The sequence below is a fragment of the Chlamydotis macqueenii genome, chromosome 13 (genome assembly GCF_036417535.1).
Source record: "Chlamydotis macqueenii isolate bChlMac1 chromosome 13, bChlMac1.mat, whole genome shotgun sequence".
NCBI lineage: Eukaryota > Metazoa > Chordata > Aves > Otidiformes > Otididae > Chlamydotis > Chlamydotis macqueenii.
The window spans coordinates 1411957-1429896 of record NC_141568.1 but is presented as its reverse complement, the minus strand read 5'-3'; the positions used below and the strand labels follow the sequence as shown (position 1 = coordinate 1429896).

The 17940-nt window shown below is 65.8% G+C and overlaps 3 protein-coding genes and 1 non-coding gene across 8 annotated transcripts in view; all 4 read left to right on the top strand.

The window, feature by feature from the left end:
* Positions 1 to 2373, top strand: part of SPG7 (SPG7 matrix AAA peptidase subunit, paraplegin) — a 40343-nt gene extending 37970 nt beyond the window's left edge. For all 5 annotated transcript variants that reach the window (XM_086757801.1, XM_086757802.1, XM_086757800.1 and 2 more), the window contains one exon: positions 1630 to 2373. In XM_086757801.1, the coding sequence (XP_086613927.1) occupies positions 1630 to 1839 (210 nt within the window). In that variant the 3' untranslated portion in view covers positions 1840 to 2373. The remainder of the gene's footprint in view (positions 1 to 1629) is intronic.
* Positions 2374 to 3719: 1346 nt separating this feature from the next.
* RPL13 (ribosomal protein L13) lies at positions 3720 to 8590 on the top strand. Its single transcript, XM_086758350.1, has 6 exons — positions 3720 to 3751; positions 4026 to 4141; positions 4605 to 4746; positions 6120 to 6293; positions 7474 to 7530; positions 8387 to 8590. The coding sequence occupies exons 2-6, from the start codon at positions 4038 to 4040 to the stop codon at positions 8543 to 8545; spliced, it is 636 nt and encodes a 211-aa protein (XP_086614476.1). The 5' UTR covers positions 3720 to 3751; positions 4026 to 4037; the 3' UTR covers positions 8546 to 8590.
* Positions 4356 to 4436, top strand: LOC147599057 (small nucleolar RNA MBII-202). Its single transcript, XR_015260079.1, has one exon. It is a non-coding gene; the product is annotated as a small nucleolar RNA MBII-202 (small nucleolar RNA).
* Positions 8591 to 10302: 1712 nt separating the features above from the next.
* Positions 10303 to 17749, top strand: CPNE7 (copine 7). Its single transcript, XM_086757815.1, has 16 exons — positions 10303 to 10414; positions 10982 to 11439; positions 14197 to 14379; positions 14451 to 14525; positions 14920 to 14994; positions 15071 to 15154; positions 15232 to 15321; positions 15420 to 15518; positions 15850 to 15936; positions 16028 to 16087; positions 16186 to 16319; positions 16438 to 16492; positions 16607 to 16658; positions 16748 to 16881; positions 17007 to 17243; positions 17389 to 17749. Exons 2-16 carry the CDS (start codon positions 11215 to 11217, stop codon positions 17524 to 17526), a joined length of 1728 nt encoding a protein of 575 aa, XP_086613941.1. The 5' UTR covers positions 10303 to 10414; positions 10982 to 11214; the 3' UTR covers positions 17527 to 17749.
* Positions 17750 to 17940: the final 191 nt, after the last annotated feature.

Genomic DNA, 17940 nt, shown 5'->3' with positions numbered 1-17940 from the left:
GGTTTTGCCTTCCTACTTTGCTCTGTAGCTTGAGTGTTGCAGTGTCTCTGTGGTCCTAGAAAGTCTTGTAGTGGGAGCGCTGGGGCTCGTGTTTACTACACATCCCCCAGATCAGGAGCAGGCACGGGGAGGAATGTGTGCCTTTTCCCGCAGCGAGCAGTCTGCCTCGTGACAGCAGATGGTATTTGCCGTGCAGAGGAGTGATTCCACTTTGGAAGTGATCAAAGCTAGAATTTGTCTCCCTCACCTGCACTTCTCTGCTGGCTTCTTGGCAGTGTAATTTCCTGGAAAGTAGACAGTGGCTGTTCTTGTGAAGCCGGCGAAGGCAGGAACAGCTCGTCCTTCCGGATCCTGTCGACGTACAGGAATTGGGTGGACGGTTTCTGGCTTTGCTGAAAGAATGTGGGGCCTGTCAGCGTGGCTGACTGGTGCTAGCACATGCTCTCCAGGGACTAAAGGCAGTTTTTACCCTGCTGCTCCTTGATAGCTCATACACAAAGGAGTCCTTGTTGCAAGGTAGAGCTTTGCCTCCTCCTCTGTGTGTCCTGACAGTCCCCTAGCCAGCACCCTGGCGGGTCCCCACCTCTCTGCCGGCAGCTCTGTACCCATCGCTCTGGGCCGGCCAGCCTTGGGTTGCAGCACCCCGTGTATCTCCTTGATCTTTCCTTCAGAAGTTTGGTCCGTAACGTCCAAAGTGACCAGGAGTCAACTTAGTGTCGCATGTTTTGCAAGTAAAGCAATCCTTTTTCTTAAATGTCCTTTTTAAACAAACAAGAACGACAACAGAAACCCCTTGAGCTACACAACCACAGGCCTCCTGTGTGTAGTAAGGTAGCCAGAGCTCGCTCGCTCCGACACCCTGCTGTCGCCCGTGTCCCAGCCCTGTCCCCGGGACAGTGCCCTGGGAGTGCTGTGAAGGCAGGAGTTGTTAGGGGGTCTCCTCTCTGCAGGCTTCCTCTGTTCTGATGCTTTCATGTAACAGCAGTCAGATGTTTGCTGGAGGCTCATCGCGGGAAAACTTTTAAGTTAAGCCAAAGTATCTACAGAGCAAGTGTTTCGGTTGCCAGGCCAGTGTGTCACATCTTGTCAGCAGGACTGAGCCGTTCCGTGTTTGACAGCCACCTGCTGCTCAAGTGTGGCCCTGCTGCTGCCAGAGGGGCCGGAGAGTTCAAAAAGAGGAACTTCTGATGACCTTCAGCCCGTGCCTGCGGGAGCAGACCGCTCTTTGTTGTCCCTGTGTGTACGAGGGAGGGATGTGGCTCTGGCATCTTAAACGGACAGGGCCACAGGTGCGGTGACAGTGGCAGGAAGGGCACTTCTCTACTTGATCCTGGAGTTCTGACTCGCCAAACCATTCCCTAGAGCTTGCGTTACTGCCGGCAGCCTGGAGAGCTCTGTGTTGGCTCCGCAGGCTTTCGAGTCACCCTGTCTGTGGCGGGGCGGCCAGGGGTGACTCTGCTCCCCCCGCTCCTCACGGGCTGCAGCACGTGCTGTGTCCAGATGCTGGGATCTGAGCTGGATCCTCTGGCAGGATCAGCTGACCTGAACCTCTGGCAGGGAGGGTTCAGGTCAGCTCCGAGGCTGCTTTCCAACCCCCGTGCCTCATGATGCCTTGTTTACTCTTTCTAGCTGTCTAATGCCCTCCTGGAGAAAGAAGTGATAAATTACGATGACATTGAAGCTTTGATTGGGCCTCCACCCCACGGGCCAAAGAAAATGATAGCTCCTCAGAGCTGGCTTCAAGCAGAGAGAGACAAGCAAGACACAAGAGATGAAGAAATGCCCCAGCAGCCACCAAATCCTGAGGAGGAGGAGGAACCACGCCTGAGACCAGTATGAAGCCCTCTCCTGGTGTGGAGTGGGAGGACTCTGGAGGGTTCCTGTGGACACGGGCCCTTTTCCTTTCCAGCTGCAGAATTAAAGATGCTGAGCAGGGAATCTCTGTGCTGCTGTTACCCAAAAGTTATGGGATGGCGCCGTTAGCTCTTCTAACGAGCTTTTCCCTGCAGGAAGGAGAACCCCTTAGGATTTTGGAATTGATTCTCAGCAGGGTGGTAGTGATTAGGAGTTGGGTAAGTCTGATCTGCTGGCGAGATTCCTCGTACGCAGGAGCGGTGTACACGTTCTTAGGGGCGAAGGATCCTGGGGAGTCCTTGTGAGCAGTCTCTCTCCGCGCTGTGTGACGTGGCGGGCGTGCAGGGCTGTCCCCTCCGGTGCCAGCGTGGTCAGCGTAGTGACACCCCTGCAAGGCTGTGCTGGCTGCGGCGCCGTAGTTCTCGTGCGACTCTGCTGTAACCTTTGATCGTCTCTGCTGCTGAACGTAAAATAGAGACTGAAAAACAGACCTCGCTGGGATAAACCGTCGGTAAGGTGCTGCTGGGTTTGTAGAGCGTGTGAGGATCTGGAGAGGGGGCTCGGCGCGTGTAAAGCTCACAGCCGCGGAGTTGTACAGCGCAAGAGCTTGCTTCTCCCTGCCGGTGACTTGTATTCAGTTTTTGCAAGCGTCTCGCAGGCCGAGATTGAGGAGAGCCTGCGTGCAGAACCCCGCGTAACCTGCAGCGCTGTGATGACCTGCAAGCCGTGATGACACGGCTGTCAGCCGCTCGTCAGGGAAAGCATTAAAATGATTGTTGGCGCCCGGTGTGCTCTGGCTGCGTTAATCCTTCGGGAAGGATTATTGTCTGGAGTTATTCCCGAGGACTGGCTGTGGCCTGGAAGACCCCAGCCTCTGACAGCTTTCAGCTCCCAGCCTTCAGGCCTCGGTCCCGCTCCCCGTTTCCCGGTCAGAGTCGGGCTGGAGTGCAGCGCGCCTCCTTACCCCGGTGCTGAGGGGAGGGTGTCCTGCAAGGTGTCCTCGCCCCGCCAGCATAGAGCCGCGCGGAGCCCCAGGCCCTCCCTGCGGTCTCTCGGCCCCTTGCTTTCAGGGGCAGAAGTGGTTTCCTACATTTGGGGTGCTCCTGCCTGTATTTTTTTTTCTTCCAGACTTGTGTTTCTTCACAAGTTCACCCTTTGAATTCACTTTTCCAGCAGCAGATAAAACTCCAAGCGTTCTCCGATCTTGTTTTTAAGAAGTCGTAGCTGTTTTCAGGACTGTCTGAGCAAACCCTTTTCCGGGAGGATTCGGTTCTGCGGAGCCGAGGGTGCCAGCCAGAGTGGTGCTACGCTGGGACGGACGCTTGTGTGGCAGCGCGGGGTCCTCGATGGCTTCCGCGGGCGCAGCCGGCGTGGCCGTGCCGCCTCTTGGCACGCGGTCGCTCCCGTCCTTCGGGCTCTGCCAAGGTGGGTGGTGGTCCTGACCCCTCTCCTGCCGTGCGGGGGACATGCTGCTGCGCACGCCGAACTGGGGACGATGGCAGAGCCCTGCTGCGGGGCGTGGGTGTGGAGGGGAATGGGATCTTCAGGGATTTGGGGACGGGGGGACCCCTGCCCCGTATCCAGCCCAGGTTGGAGGTGCTGGGCGCGGGGGGGGGCCCTGCAGCAGCGCCAGTCAGAGCTGTAGCTGCATCTCCTGGCCGGGCCAGCCCTAGCACCGTTCGCCCCTCGCCCCCCTGCCGTGTCTCGGTGTGCGCGGGCCCTTTAAGCTGGCGCCATCTTTACTACGGGCGCGGTGAAGCTGCCGCCAGGCGCGCCCGGAGCCCTCGCCCTCATTGGGCCGTTCCCTCGGCGCTGCCCATTGGCCGCCGCTGCCCCACTTCCGGCGCGCTCGGCGCCTCCGCTTCCTTTTCCGGTCGGCCATTTGCCGTGGCGGGAGGTGAGTGTGGGCGCTGCCGCGGCCGGGGGGCTCCATCCGCCGCCATCCGCCGGCCGGGGCCCGTGCCCCGCACCGGGCTGTGCCCCGGGGCCGCTCGCAGCCCTGCGCGGGGGCTGCGGGCCGCGCCCGGGCCCGGAGGGGGCGCTGACGGGGGCCGGGCCGGGGGCAGCGGGCTGGGCGCCGCGCAGGGCCTGTCCCGGGGGGCAGGGGGCCGGGGAAGGGCCCGGGGCCGGGGGAGCCCCCGCAGCCCCTCTAGCCCTGCCCGTGTCCGCAGGCCGCAGCAGCCATGGCGCCCAGCCGCAATGGCATGATCCTGAAGCCGCACTTCCACAAGGACTGGCAGCGCCGAGTGGCCACCTGGTTCAACCAGCCCGCCCGCAAGATCCGCAGGTGAGTGCCCGCGGCGCGGCCTCCGCGGGGCCGCTCCCGCCTGCCGGAGCTCGGGCAGCGGGGGGAAGCAGTCTCTCGCCTCGTGTCGGGCCGCGTAGGAAGCTGAAGCGCTGCGGTTTTGTTTCGAGCTGTTCCTTTAGCCTCGATGAAGGCTCTGGGGTCGCAGCGCGGTTCGTGCCTGGTGCGGGTCGGGCCGCTCCAGCTGCGGTCAAGGGATGAGAAATCTCCGGAATCGCTGTACCGCGTTGATGATTCCCTTGAACCCTGTTATCTCTGATGACTGCAGCTGTTCTGTGGGAGCAGGCGTCCGCCTGCCTGAGCTGCCAGGCCAGTGTTGTGTTCGTTTCTGAGATCCCCATGCAGCAGATGCCTTCCTGCGAAAGGGGGGTCAGCTGGCAGCACAGGAGCGGCACGCCTGTCAGAAATGCCGTGTTCCTCATTGCTGTCCCTTTCGCCGCTCCAGGAGGAAGGCCCGCCAGGCGAAGGCTCGCCGCATCGCGCCCCGGCCCGTGGCTGGGCCCATCCGGCCGATAGTGAGGTGTCCCACTATCAGATACCACAAAAAAGTTCGTGCTGGCAGAGGCTTCAGCCTAGAAGAGCTTAAAGTAAGTACGGGGGGCTGATCCCACGCCGGTACCACCAGCGCTGAGTCTGGGCCCAGCTGTCTTGTCCTGCTCTGCGTATGGCCGACGTGGCTGTGCCTTGCCGAGGTGTCGGTGTGTGCTGGCGCGGCCGCGGAGACATCTGCTGCTGCTCTGCAGGGGCGTAGAGAGCCCTGCTCTTGCCTTTTCCTTAGCTGCGGGGCGGGATGCAGTAGCGCACTTCAGAGCGAGAGGTTGCTTTGAAAAGTACATGTCCGTTTGCCTGGTCAGCCTGTCACGTACATGGAATCCTGTTAAAACTGGGTTTTAGGAGAGCCTTACTTAAGACTGTCCTAAAATTATTTTGTGAGGAGGAGAAGACTGATAGCTTCTTCATGAAATCCTTCTGTTTCTTTGTGAAACTCATTTCTGCTAAACCTAAAAACTTTAGCTGGCGTGAAGCTGTTTGTGTTGACCAAGGAAACCACGCTCAGCTTCTCCGTAACGGAAGTGAGGGCTGTCGTGCCGGGACAGGGAGCTGTCGGCGTAGCCTCGCAGCGGAGCTGTGGCTGTTTCTCAGGCCGTAGTGACGAGGAGGTTCAGGAACGCTCGGAGTCTGTGGGGAGCGTTGGGTGCCCTCCGTTCCTTCTGGAAGCCGTTCTGTGAGCTCGGGTGTGCTGAGCCGGCGGGCTGTTAGCAGCTGGGTGGCGGTGGTCTGCAGGAGCCCCCACCCCCGTAGCTCCGCGCGGTGGGCAGGAGTAAACGTCAGCGCTTGCTGGCAGCCAGCAGCCGCAGCCGCCTCTTGTGCGTTGTTTAGTATCTAATTAAAACATTTATAACAGGGAAATTAGTGCATTGAAGCAGTGAAATTGTTCTTCTGGATGCCAAATGCTGCATTACTTTATATTTCTTTAATTTTTGTTTAATGGTGGAATGCAGAATGGCACGCAGATGTTTGTCTTTAAGCAGAAAATGAGGTTTTCTTGTTTAAGATGGTTGGAAAGAAATACTGGTTTAAGGGAGCTTCCAGTGTTCGGTGGACCGGTGTTATCTGTGCGCTGACTTCATGCATTTCTGTCTCACGTATCAAGAGATTAAATATCCCACTCACAGTCGCTCGGGGGTTGCGCTTTGCTCCCCTGAGGAAATCTGCAAAAATCCCTGTAAAGTCTGTGGAATATCTGAAGCATTAACACGCAGACACCGGGACGCCCCTTGCCTGCGGGGCGGTCGGCCCCTCCTGCCAGACCCTCGCGCTGCCGAGGGGCCGTTCCGTCGGGTGCCGAGCCTTCCTCCAGGCTCCGCAGCCTCGTCTGGCCGGTGACCGGATCAGCTCCCGGCAGCGGCACGGTGGCGCTGGGAGCTGTCGGGAGCCGACGCGTCTGCTCTCTCTGCAGCTCGCTGGCATTAACAAGAAGTTTGCCCGGACTATTGGGATCTCCGTGGATCCCCGGCGACGCAACAAATCCACCGAGTCCCTGCAAGCCAACGTGCAGAGGCTGAAGGAGTACCGCTCCAAGCTTATCCTCTTCCCAAGGAAGCCCGCTATGCCGAAGAAGGGAGACAGCTCTGTAAGTACTTGGCCGCTGGAAACTCTTCACGGGGTCTGTTTTGGGGAACGTTTTCGGAGGTTTGGCCGTCGGTCCATCCTCGTCAGGCAGTGATCGTGAACGCTTCTCGTGACGGAACTCCCAGGGGGAGCAGCCCTTCTCCGGGGGCCGCCTGCTTCCGCTGCGCACACGCAGGGGTGGCTGAGCCCAGCGCCTGGCGGTCGGGTTCCACGGGGCTCTCCTGGGTCACAGCGATGCTTTGGGCGGCGTTTTGGCCTGGGCGCTGCTGAGCTGCTGAAGGGGGTGCAGCTCGGATTTGGGGCTGGGCTCCTCGCGTGCTCTGCTGGAGCCTTGGTCGCTGGCCAGCCAGCGGAATCCTGGTTTATGGAGTTAAATTCTCAGAACGGCTGAGAAGTCTGGAGTCCTGTTCTGCTGTGGTGCCGGCCGCAAGGAGCGGGTGAGGACGAGCTCTTTGGTGAACAGTTAGTGAAAGCCGTGTGTCAGGCCGTCTCCAGAAGGTTGTTGCTGTTGACACGTGAAAAATGCTTCTCATTAAATCTCGCTGAGCGGCAGGGCGTAGCTGCCTGTCCTTGGCTCTGCCTGTGGTAAACACGTGCTTCCCACGGGGCGCTGCGACTCGCGGAACGAGCTGAGGTGCTCGGGCTGTCCTCGGTCTTCTGGAGAGCCCTGGGCTCTGAGCTGCTGACGTAGTGCTGCTGCACGGCCCGGCTGTGCAGGGCAGGGAGGGCGTCCAGCGTCCGTTCCGGTGGGCACGGATACTCGTGGCTGCAGTACGGTTGCAGCTTGCTTACTTGAAGTCAACTCTCTAAAATAAAGCTTAATCCTTTTTGTGCAACGCCAGGCTCCTACTGGAATCAGCCTTAGAAGGAATTGCTGAGGAGTACGCTGGGTACCAAACTAAAAACGGCACCGCAGATGTCAGGGTTTTTCCGCCTGGCGGAACCCCAGAACTCTGGCCGCTGCTCCGCTGGCCGGGCCCGGGCTGGTCCGTAGCCAGGCGGGGCGCGGGTTGTCGGTGCGGCGCGTCTGCGCCAAATACTGCTGTAGCTGCGTGGCTGGAGTACTGAATTCCTTACGGGCTGGCGTTAGGTCTCCAGTCGGGATTGTTAGCAGCGCGTTTAAACTGGGAACTTTAAATTCTAGGGGTTTGAAATGATGGTTTTGTCCTCTCGTTGTGCAGGCTGAGGAACTCAAGATGGCGACTCAGCTGACCGGACCGGTTATGCCGATCAAGAACGTAAGTGCAGCCGCATCACGTTCTCCGTGACGTAACTGAGGCTTACGCTCCGTGGAGAGGGTTCTCTTCTGGCTGGTCTACAGCCGAGGGTTGCTGTCTCCCACGCTTCCCGTCCTGGGTCAGGGAAAACCAGGAACGGGTCAAAGCTGTCCTTGTCTTTGCCAGGGTGGGTTTGGTCCCTCAGTGTTGCAGAGCACGCTGCAAAGAGCTCGTTCCTTGGAGCTCCGCTGGACTTCCACCAGCTGGGGACGTCCTTCCGGCAGGAGCTGCGTTCCTGCTCCAGAGGAGAGCTCCAGGCCCCGGTGTCAGGGGTGCGGGCCGAGATGTGTTTGCGGGCAGTTACGGGGCACGTGTTCCCCTTCCGCCCCAAACGGCAGGTGGGAGAAGCACGGCTGCGCGCGCTCCCCTGGAGAAGGCCGTGGGGAGTCCTGCGCAGTGACCCCCCCAGATTGCAGGATTCCTCTGAGGGCGCAAGTTAAAGGGGTGAGGGATGCGTGCTGGCACCGCGACAGCCCAGGCAGGTGGCGTAGTCACCCCTTTGTCTCGAAACCCCGCTCCCGAAAGGACAGCGCTCCACAAACCTGACTCAGATTTTGCGTTGCGCCTGTTTTTTCCCCGGTTACGTTCCGGTCTTGGCGCTGACGTGCGCTGGCAAATTAGGGACCGGTTGAAGCGAGGCGCCTGGCGGAGCGACGATAAGGGCAGGGCCTGCAGATGGCACAAACGCTCCGCTCTTAACGGCATCCCGGGGCTGGCGGTGGAAACGTAGCGCAATTAATTGTGTTCGGCTGTAACCGCAGCCTTCCCTGGGCGCCTCTGATGTGCGCTCTGACTGCCGGGCGCTCTCTCCCGCTAGGTTTTCAAACGGGAGAAGGCCCGTGTCATCTCGGAAGATGAGAAGAACTTCAAGGCCTTCGCCAGCCTGCGCATGGCCCGGGCCAACGCCCGTCTCTTCGGGATTCGTGCGAAACGCGCCAAAGAAGCGGCGGAGCAGGATGTGGAGAAGAAGAAATGACCTGTTCTCCCTAGAACTGTCAATAAAAAAAGAAAAATGTAGAAAGAGGTGTGTGCTGTCTTTTTAGGGCAGATGCCCAGGCCCCTGCGCGGTGCTGCGGCACGCGTGCAGCGTGTGTGCTGGTGCGCGTGGTGGGCTGCTGGGCGTGGAGGGGTCGCTGTTCGGGTGCGGGAAACCTCATCTGCTGCAGTTAGAGCCTCCAACCGCCCCGGAGCGCGGCAAACGGACACCCGGCCCCCGCGCAGCTCCCTGCAGCGAGGGCTTTGCTTGGGGTTACGGAGACACAGCTCCGTGCCGCAGCCAGCCCCCCTCTCATGGGGTGTAAGGGGGCCAGCCGAGGATTTTTGGGGGGGGTACCTCCTCCCTGACAAGCTGTGCTTCTCAGTGAGCTGTCTTCTGTGCCGATATTTCAAGATGTAATGATTTCCACACCCCTGCACGTGGCTCTGTGCGGCAGAGCAGTTCGCTCTGCTGTGAAATGGGGGGGTCGTGGTGGGCGCTGCTTACCCCATGCGCCTCACCTGGGCACCCGCAGCGCTCACGGGACAGTGACCGGGGTCCTTGTCCCGGCCTTCGGAGGGGTGCGAGGCCCCAGCCTTCGGCTTCATCTCAGCCCCCCCGGTGCCCTTCCTGTGGTTCTTTCAGAGAAACACCTCACCAGCACCAAGAAGGAGCCTGGCCCCATGCTGGAGAAGGGTCTGGGGGCTCCAGCCCATCCCCGGGGCTCCTGGGCGCTGCCTGCTGCAGGGCGGGGGGGGGCTGCTGTGGGGCTGGGCGCCGTGGGTCACGGAGCAGCGTTGGTGGAGCCCGTCCCGCTCCGGGGAGCGCCCAACTGAGCCCCTTTGCTGGCTCATCAGTTCTGGGGCTGTTCCGCAGCCCGGCCCGCGCCGGGATAATTGAGTGGTTTGTACTCGTTGGCGGCCGGGTGCCGAACTCGGGGATGGGATGCGCTGAAGCGCTCAGGTGTGGGGACGCGTGCCCCCCACAGCTGGACGAACCCCAGCTTGCTCAAACACAGGGGCGAGAGCTGCGCCCCGTGGGGCTGCCCGTGCCGCCGCCGGCTGCTGGCTCGTCCTTCCCAAGCCTGCAGCCAAAATTCTGCGTCCCCGCCGTGGGTCGGTTGCGTCCTGCCCTGCCGTGCCGTGCCGTGGGGCTGCGGGAGGAGCGCGGCCGGAGGGTGGCCTACTTCTGCGGCGCAGGCTGGGGATTAGCTCCCAAAACGCAGGGCCCTGCGGTGCCCTCGCGCTCGTTAGCCCGATCTGCATTTTAATCCCTCCAAATATGGGCTAATGACACCCTCTGCCATAACGCTGAGCTGACAGCACCACAGCGCTGGGGTGTTGTGTGTGGGTGGGGGGTGCTGGGGCAGCCCGGGGTGGGCTGCGTGGGTCCGGGTCCCCCAGCATGTGGGGAGGGCACCCGGCATTTTTGGGGCACCTTTGGGGCATCGGCTGAGAGCGCGAGGGGCCGGGACCAGGACGGGGCCTCGGGCACCCCATGAGAAGGGCGAGGGGCTGTGGGGCACTGGGGGCGAGGGCTGTGCCACGGGGGGCTCGCCTGGAGCGGGACCACCCGCCCTGGCACGGCCAGCAGCGCCGGGGAGCCCGCTGCGCCCCGCTGCCCGCCGGTGGGCTCTGCTCGGGCGCCGGCAGCGAGGCAGTTAACGGAGCTTGGCGTCTCCCTCTTAGGGCTCCGCTCCCGAACTGCAGCTTGAGTCAGTTGTGTGGAGGTGGCAGCGGCAGCAGCTCCGGCTGGCACACCGGCTCCGGCGGGCACACCGGCTCCCGCGGGCACACCGGCTCCGGCGGGAACACCGTGCTCCCGCGGGCGCACCGACCCCAGCGCCCAGCCCAGGCCGCCGGCACCCAGGTGAGCGGGGCGGCCAGGCAGGGTGGGAGCCGCTGCCCCCTCCGCCGGGGGACACCGAGGGGTGCCCGCGATGCCCGTCGGAGCCGGGGCACCATGTGCCGGGGAAGGGCCTGACTCCGCCGGGAAACTTTGGCCGGGCGGCAGAGGCAGCTCCCAGGCGGCTGAAGTCACCGTGGCAGCGTCACCCGGTGATGCCGGCACGGACCTGGCGTCCCCGCTGCCCTCGCCGGCGAGCCCTGCGCGGGCAGGGGGTGCGCTGCCCGCGGGGACGGGAGGGGAGTTTCTGCGCCCCAGTGCCACGAGGGGCACCCCGGGCTGGGGACCCCTGCACAGCCCCCCAGCCCCACGCGGGTGCCCGTTCCCCACGGGACGCATCCTGCCCTAGGCTGGGGCTGGGGCAGAGCAGGGCACGGCGTTGCGGGACCCCCCCGGTTGGCGCAGGGGGCTGGCAGGTGGATGGGGGCACCGCTGCGCCCGTGGGGCTGGCTGGCACGTGGGGGCACACGGGTGGCGTCGCGAGGGGTGACCCGGCTCCGGCTCGCCCCACGGTGATTTCACGCCTCGCAGGGCCCCGCGCAGCCGTCGGGACTGGAACCGGCCGCCCCGCCGCCCACCAGAGCGTCCCACCCCGGTCCCCACCGCCGCCCGCTGCCACCCGGGACCTCCCCGACCCCGCGCACCCGGGCTCCGGCCTCACGCCTGGCACAGCGGGGCGACGCGCCCCGGGCATGAGGGGCGCCTGCCCGGCTCCCTGACGGCACCGAAGGCCGCGGCCGCCCTCGCCGCCCCGCTCCCCGCTCATGCCCTTCGCCCACGGGGCCGCCTGCCCCCCGTCGCGCCCGGCCGCCCACCGCGCCGCGGCCGCCATGGGTGAGGCGCCCGAGCCGTCGCCCCAGGCCCCGCTGGCCGCGGTCTCCAAGGTGGAGCTGCGGGTGAGCTGCAAGCACCTCCTGGACCGCGACACCCTCAACAAGTCGGACCCCTGCGTCCTGCTGCTGATGCAGTCCCAGGGCCAGTGGACGGAGGTAGGAGGGTGGGGGGCACCCCGGCACCCACCGCAGCGGGGCCGGGCAGGGACCGGCTGCCCCCGGGGACGTGGCGGGGCTGGGTGGGTGTCTCCGTGACGGGGACAGGAGCGGAGGGAGCCCCAGGGCGGCTGCGCCGCGTGGGGGGACGGGGACAGGGCAGGAGCCGCTGCGTGGGGTGCAAGGTGCGGGAGATGGTAGGGCGCAGGGTGCAAGGTGCAGGAAAGGGTGGAGAGCAGGGTGCAGAGCAGGGTGCAGAGCGGGGTGCAAGGTGCAGGAGATGGTGGGGTGCGGTGCAGGGTGCAGGAGGGGGCACAGAGCGGGGTGCAGAGCAGGGTGGAGGGCGCGGAGCTGGGTGCAAGGGGCAGGAGAGGGTGGAGAGCGGGGTGCAGGGTGTAGGAGACTGCGGAGTGGGGTGCAAGGTGCAGAGCAGGGTGCAGGGTGCAGAGTGGGGTGCGGGGTTCAGGAGATGATGGGGAGCAGGGTGCAAGGTGCAGGGTGCAGGAGAGGGTGGAGAGCAGGGTGCAGGGTGTAGGAGACAGTGCAGAATGGGGTCCAAGGTGCAGGAGGTGGTGGGGTGCGGAGCGCAGGAGAGGGTGCAGAGCAGGGTGCAAGGTGCAGGAGCCGGAGAATGGGGTGCAGGGTGCAGGAGATAGTGGAGAGCAGGGTGCAGGGTGCGGGGCGGAGTGCAGGGTGTAGGAGACAGTGCAGAGCCGGGTCCAAGGTGCTGGGGAAGGTGGAGAGCAGGGAGCAGGGTGCGGAGCAGGGTGCAGGGTGCGGTGCAGGGTGCAGGGTGCACACAGAGGATGCAGCACGCGAGGTGCAGAGCTCGCAGCGCAGGGTGCAGGGTGCGGAGCAGGGTGCAGGGTGCGGGACACAGAGCAGCAGGCGCGTGGGGCAGGGCCGGGCGCTGTGGGGACACCGGCAGCGCGTGGGCACAGGGCGGGTGCCCGGGTCGGAGCGAGTCCCCCAGGGCGCCCGCGTGGCCGGGGAGCGGGGTGCCCACGTGCGTGGGTCCGACACGGCTCCGCTGCCCCGCACCGCAGCCGAGGGGCGCCTTGGCCACCCCTGGGGTGGCGTCGCCCTGCCTGGGACGGGCACCCTGTGCTGGGACAGCGGCCGCAGAGGGGCTCAGGGCTGGCACCGCCACCCCTGCCCCTCACCGTGCGGCCCTGAGGCCCACACGCGCTGCGTCTGGCACTGGCGCTGGCACTGGAGCTGGGGCTGGCACTGGTGCTGGCACTGGGGCTGGTGTTGGCACTGGGGCTGGCAGTGGGGCTGGCACTGGGGCTGGCACGGCTCCTTCCCATGGCTCCCGCACGGCTTAGCTCTGGGCTGGCGCCGGCAGCTCCGCGCTCGCTAATCGTCGCTGCTCAGCCGGCAGATTCAGCGCTAAATCCCGCTGCGTGTAATCGACTCTGCGCGCCGAGCCGGCCCCGTGCCAGCTGCGGGCTGCCCAGGCTGTGCCGTGCCGAGCCAGTGGTACCCGGCTGTGCCGTGGTGTGCTGTGCCACGCTCTGTGTGCCGTGCCGTGCCGTGCCATCCAAGGTCCAGATCCAAGCGAGCCACCTTTCAGAGGGACTTGGTGAGCTGTCCCATCCCTCGCCCTGCCAGCGCGTCCCCAGCCCAGCCAGGCCGGTGGCTGAAGCCAGCCTGGGTCCCAGAGCCGAAACGGCCCCGGTCACGCTGGCAGGGGCCGGCACCGGGGGGGCTGAGGTGACCGGGACGCGGAGCCCCGTGGCGGGGCTGTGGGCCCGGCAGATGCTGCCGGACGGGGCTGGCAGGGTGCCCTGGCCGGGACGCGTCCCGTTGAGTCAACGCTGGCAGGAACGGGGCGCGGGGGAGGCTCCTGGAAGCAGCTCAGCGCCCAGTGCCAGCGCAGCCAGGAGATGCTGAGCGCCCACCCGCCCGCCGGGGCCACGGTGGCCGGTGGCCCTCGCCCTTGGCCAGCGCCAGGGGGGTTCCTGGGCAGCAGCCCGTGGCTCCAGAGCCCGAGCAGCCCCTCGAGCTGAGCGCAGGGTTTGTCCCGAGCTCCGGGGGGAGCGGTGCCTGGGGACCCTCGGGGACACAGCTCCTGCCCAGCCCGCGCTGCGGCTGCCCCCACGGGCCGTTCTCCTGGGAATCAGCACGGGCAGGTGAATGCTCCTGCAGAGTTGGTCCTTCCCGGCAGCTGCCTGGCATCCCCCATCCCTGCATCCCCATCCCTGCATCCCCATCCCTGCACCCCCATCCCTGCATCCCCATCCCTGCGTCCCCCATCCCTGCGTCCCCATCCCTGCACCCCCATCCCTGCATCCCCATCCCTGTGTCCCCATCCCTGCATCCCCATCCCTGCACCCCCATCCCTGCATCCCCATCCCTGCGTCCCCCATCCCTGCGTCCCCCATCCCTGCACCCCCATCCCTGCATCCCCATCCCTGTGTCCCCATCCCTGCATCCCCATCCCTGCATCCCCCATCCCTCATCCCTCATCCCTGCACCCCCATCCCTGCATCCCCATCCCTGCGTCCCCCATCCCTGCATCCCCATCCCTGCGTCCCCCATCCCTCATCCCTCATCCCTGCACCCCCATCCCTCATCCCCCATCCCTGCGTCCCCATCCCTGCATCCCCATCCCTGCACCCCCACACCCCAGTGTTCCTGCATCCCTGTGCCCGGCTCCGGCACCCCACATTCCCAAGCAGCTCCGGTGGCCCCGTATCCATCCCCGGGCCGCGCACCGGCCACGCTGCCCCCCAGCCCAGTTCCCGCCTGCAGGTGGACCGCAGCGAGGTCATCAAGAGCAACCTCAACCCGGTCTTCGCCAAGATCTTCACGGTGGATTACTACTTCGAGGAGGTGCAGAAGCTGCGCTTCGAGGTGTACGACAGCCACGGGCACGCCGGCGTGGGCACGCACGACGACGACTTCCTGGGGGGCACGGAGTGCACTGTGGGGCAGGTGAGCCCGCGCCCCCCGCCCCGGGGACCGCCGCCGCCGGCGTCCCCTCCCCGAGCCCTCGGCTTTCGCAGATCGTGGCGCAGAAGCGGGTGACGAAGCCGCTGTTCCTCAAGTACGGGAAGTTCGCGGGCAAGTCCACCATCACGGTGAGTGGGGAACCCCCCCGGGAGCGGCACCGGGCTGGGCACGCGGGTGGCACCGAGCTGGGGTGCACGGGTGGCACCAAACTGGGACCCTGAGGTGGCACCAAGCTGGGGCACACGGGTGGCACCAGACTGGGACACAGGGGTGACACTGGACTGGGGTGCTGGGGTGGCACCGAGCTGGGAGAGGTGCATTGAGCTGGGGCACACTGGATGTCCCTGCTGTCCCTCCTCCTGTCCCCGCTGTCCCCCAGGGCTCACGGTCCCCACTGGTGCCCGCTGCCCACCCTGGGGGGCCCGTGCCATGCCGGGACCCCGGTCCCCCCCCAGGGCACAGCCTTGCCCACGCAGGCAGGGGGACAGAGCCGCGCCGGGCGCTGAGCGCCTCTCCTCGCAGGTCATCTCGGAGGAGATCTCGGGCAACAACGGCTACGTGGAGCTGGCCTTTCGCGCCAAGAAGCTGGACGACAAGGTGAGCGGGGCGGCGGGGGCCGGGGCGGCGGGGGCGGCAGGGCGGGCAGCGCTCTGCCCCGTCCTCCCTCTTCCAGGACCTCTTCAGCAAGTCGGACCCCTTCCTGGAGATCTACCGCCTCGACGACGACCGCAGCGAGCAGCTGGTGTACCGCACCGAGGTGAGGGGGCCTGGGCGGGACGCGCCCCGCGGCCTCCCCGGTGCCCGCGCGGCCCCGCTGAGCCCCTCGCCCCGCAGGTGGTGAAGAACAACCTGAGCCCCATCTGGGAGCCCTTCAAGGTGTCCCTCAACTCGCTCTGCAGCTGCGAGGAGAAGAGGAAGCTGAGGGTGAGGAAGGGCGACCTCGAGTCGCCGGCGGCTGCGGGATGTGCCGGTTTGGGGGGCACGGGTGCCGGCCGGGGCTGAGCCGCGTCGTCCCACCGCAGTGCGTGGTGTGGGACTACGACTCGCGGGGCAAACACGACTTCATCGGGGAGTTCTTCACCACCTTCGAGGAGATGCAGAAGGCCATGGGCGAGAACAAGGTGGGCGCGGGGACAAGGGGACAGCCCTCGGGGTCACCCCCCCGTGCTGCCCGCAGATCCCACCACAGGAGGCACCGCCCGGCTGCTCCCCTGGGTTTGGGGCTGTTCTCCCCTCGCCGCCCCGCTCTCTGGGGGAAGGATGGTGGGGCTGGGCTCCTCTGGGGAAATCAGCCCTGGCCGGTCTGGGCGGAGCCCGGGGGCTGGCGGGGAGCGGGGCAAAGTGGCTGCACCCCGGGACTGTGGGGCTGGGGGGTTGGGGGGTTATGGGGTTGTGGGGCTGGGGGGTTATGGGGCTGGGGGGTTACGGGGCTGGGGGTGCCGCGTGCCGCAGGTGCAGTGGGACTGCATGAACCCCAAGTACAAGATCAAGAAGCGCAACTACAAGAACTCCGGGGTCGTGGTGCTGCTGGACCTGAAGGTGAGCGCCCGCATGCCGAGCCATGCCGAGCCGTGCCGAGCCGCGTGGGGCGGCGTGGGGCGGGACCGGCTGACTGGGGTCCCTCTGGAAGATCCACAGGGTCTACTCCTTCCTGGACTACATCATGGGCGGCTGCCAGATCCACTTCACGGTGAGCGCCGTGCCCCCGTGCCGCGGCTCTGCCGACAGGGATGCACCGGTGGCCCCGCTCGCCCGGGGGGACCCTCACGGCCGCCCTCCCCTCGCCAGGTGGCCATCGACTTCACAGCCTCCAACGGGGACCCCCGGAACAGCTGCTCCCTGCACTACATCAACCCCTACCAGCCCAACGAGTACCTCAAGGCGCTGGTGGCCGTGGGCGAGATCTGCCAGGACTACGACAGGTGGGTTACGCCGGCGGCTCGCCCACCCCGGTGACGGCCACCCCAGGGCCGGGACGCCTCGGTGACGGCCACCCCGGAGCTGGCACCGCCGGGGCTCCTCACATCTCTTCCCTCGCAGCGATAAGAAGTTCTCAGCTCTGGGTTTCGGTGCCAGGATCCCCCCCAAATATGAGGTAAGGGGGTGGCCGGCGCCCCGTGGGATCCCAGGAGTGCGCTCATCCCTCTGGGCACCCTTGGCCGCAGCACTGGGGGGGTGGATGGGTGCCCCCTTCCCTCTCTGCCTCCAGGTCTCCCACGATTTTGCCATCAACTTCAACCCCGATAACGATGAATGCGAGGGTGAGTCCGGCTCTGGGGGACCGATCCCATGGCCCGTCCTGCACCAGACCCTGGTGCTGCCCCCCTCACCCCCCACATCCCCCCCGCAGGCATCCAGGGCGTCGTGGAGTCCTACCAGAGCTGCCTGCCCAAAATCCAGCTCTACGGCCCCACCAACGTGGCCCCCATCATCTCCAAGGTGGCTCGCGTGGCGGCTGATGAGGAGCGGACGAAGGAGGCTTCGGTACGCACCCGCTGCCCCGGCTGCGGGCTGGGCTGAGACCCAGCACGTTCGTGCCACTTGTGGCTGTTCCCAGCGCAGTGGGGCCGGGCAGCCCCCCCAGAGCATCCCTCCTCCCCCCCCCCCAGCAATACTTCATCCTGCTGATCCTGACGGACGGGGTGGTGACGGACATGGCGGACACGCGGGAGGCCATCGTCCGCGCCTCCTACCTGCCCATGTCCATCATCATCGTGGGGGTGGGCAACGCCGACTTCACCGACATGCAGATCCTGGACGGGGACGACGGCATCCTGCGCTCCCCCAAGGGCGAGCCCGTCCTGCGCGACATCGTCCAGTTCGTCCCCTTCCGGGAGTTCAAGAACGTGAGTGGGGCCTCGGAGGTCCTGCCGTCCCCTCCCATCCCCTCCCGTCCCTGTGCTGGGACCGAGCACCGGGATGCGGGGTGTCAGAGCCTGGCGGGTGGGTGCCCGCTGCCCCCAGCCCACCCGTGTCCCCCGTGTCCCGCAGGCGTCACCCACGGCGCTGGCGAAGTGCGTGCTGGCGGAGGTGCCCAAGCAGGTGGTGGAGTACTACAGCTACAAGGCCTTCCCGCCCCGCTGCCCCCAGCCCCACACCCCCGACTCCAACCTTGCCTCGCCCCAGTGAACCCCCCCGCCGCGGCGCGGGGACGGACGGGGGGTCCCCGCTGGCTCCCAGCCCTGCCGCCGACCCCTCCTTGCCGGGCACGGGGGGCACCGGGAGCCGGCACCGTGTCCCCGTGGTCCCCGCTTGTCAGTCGCTGTGACGTCGCTTAGAGGCTGCATGATGACCCCCCCCCCACCCCCGGCGTGCAGGGGACCCCCACCCAATAAAGCAACCAGCCCCGTGCCGCCTGCTTTTTATTTGGGCGCCGACACCAAATCTGGCCGGGCGCTCGGCGGGGCGCTGCCCGTCCCCACTCGCACCCTCGCTGCGCTGCCCGGCGACGGGGAGTGAGCGAGCGAGAGCAGAATGCGGGCACAGGCGGTGCTGCCGGCCGCCCCTTGTTTGGGGTGGGGTTGGTGCCCGGCAGCACGCGGG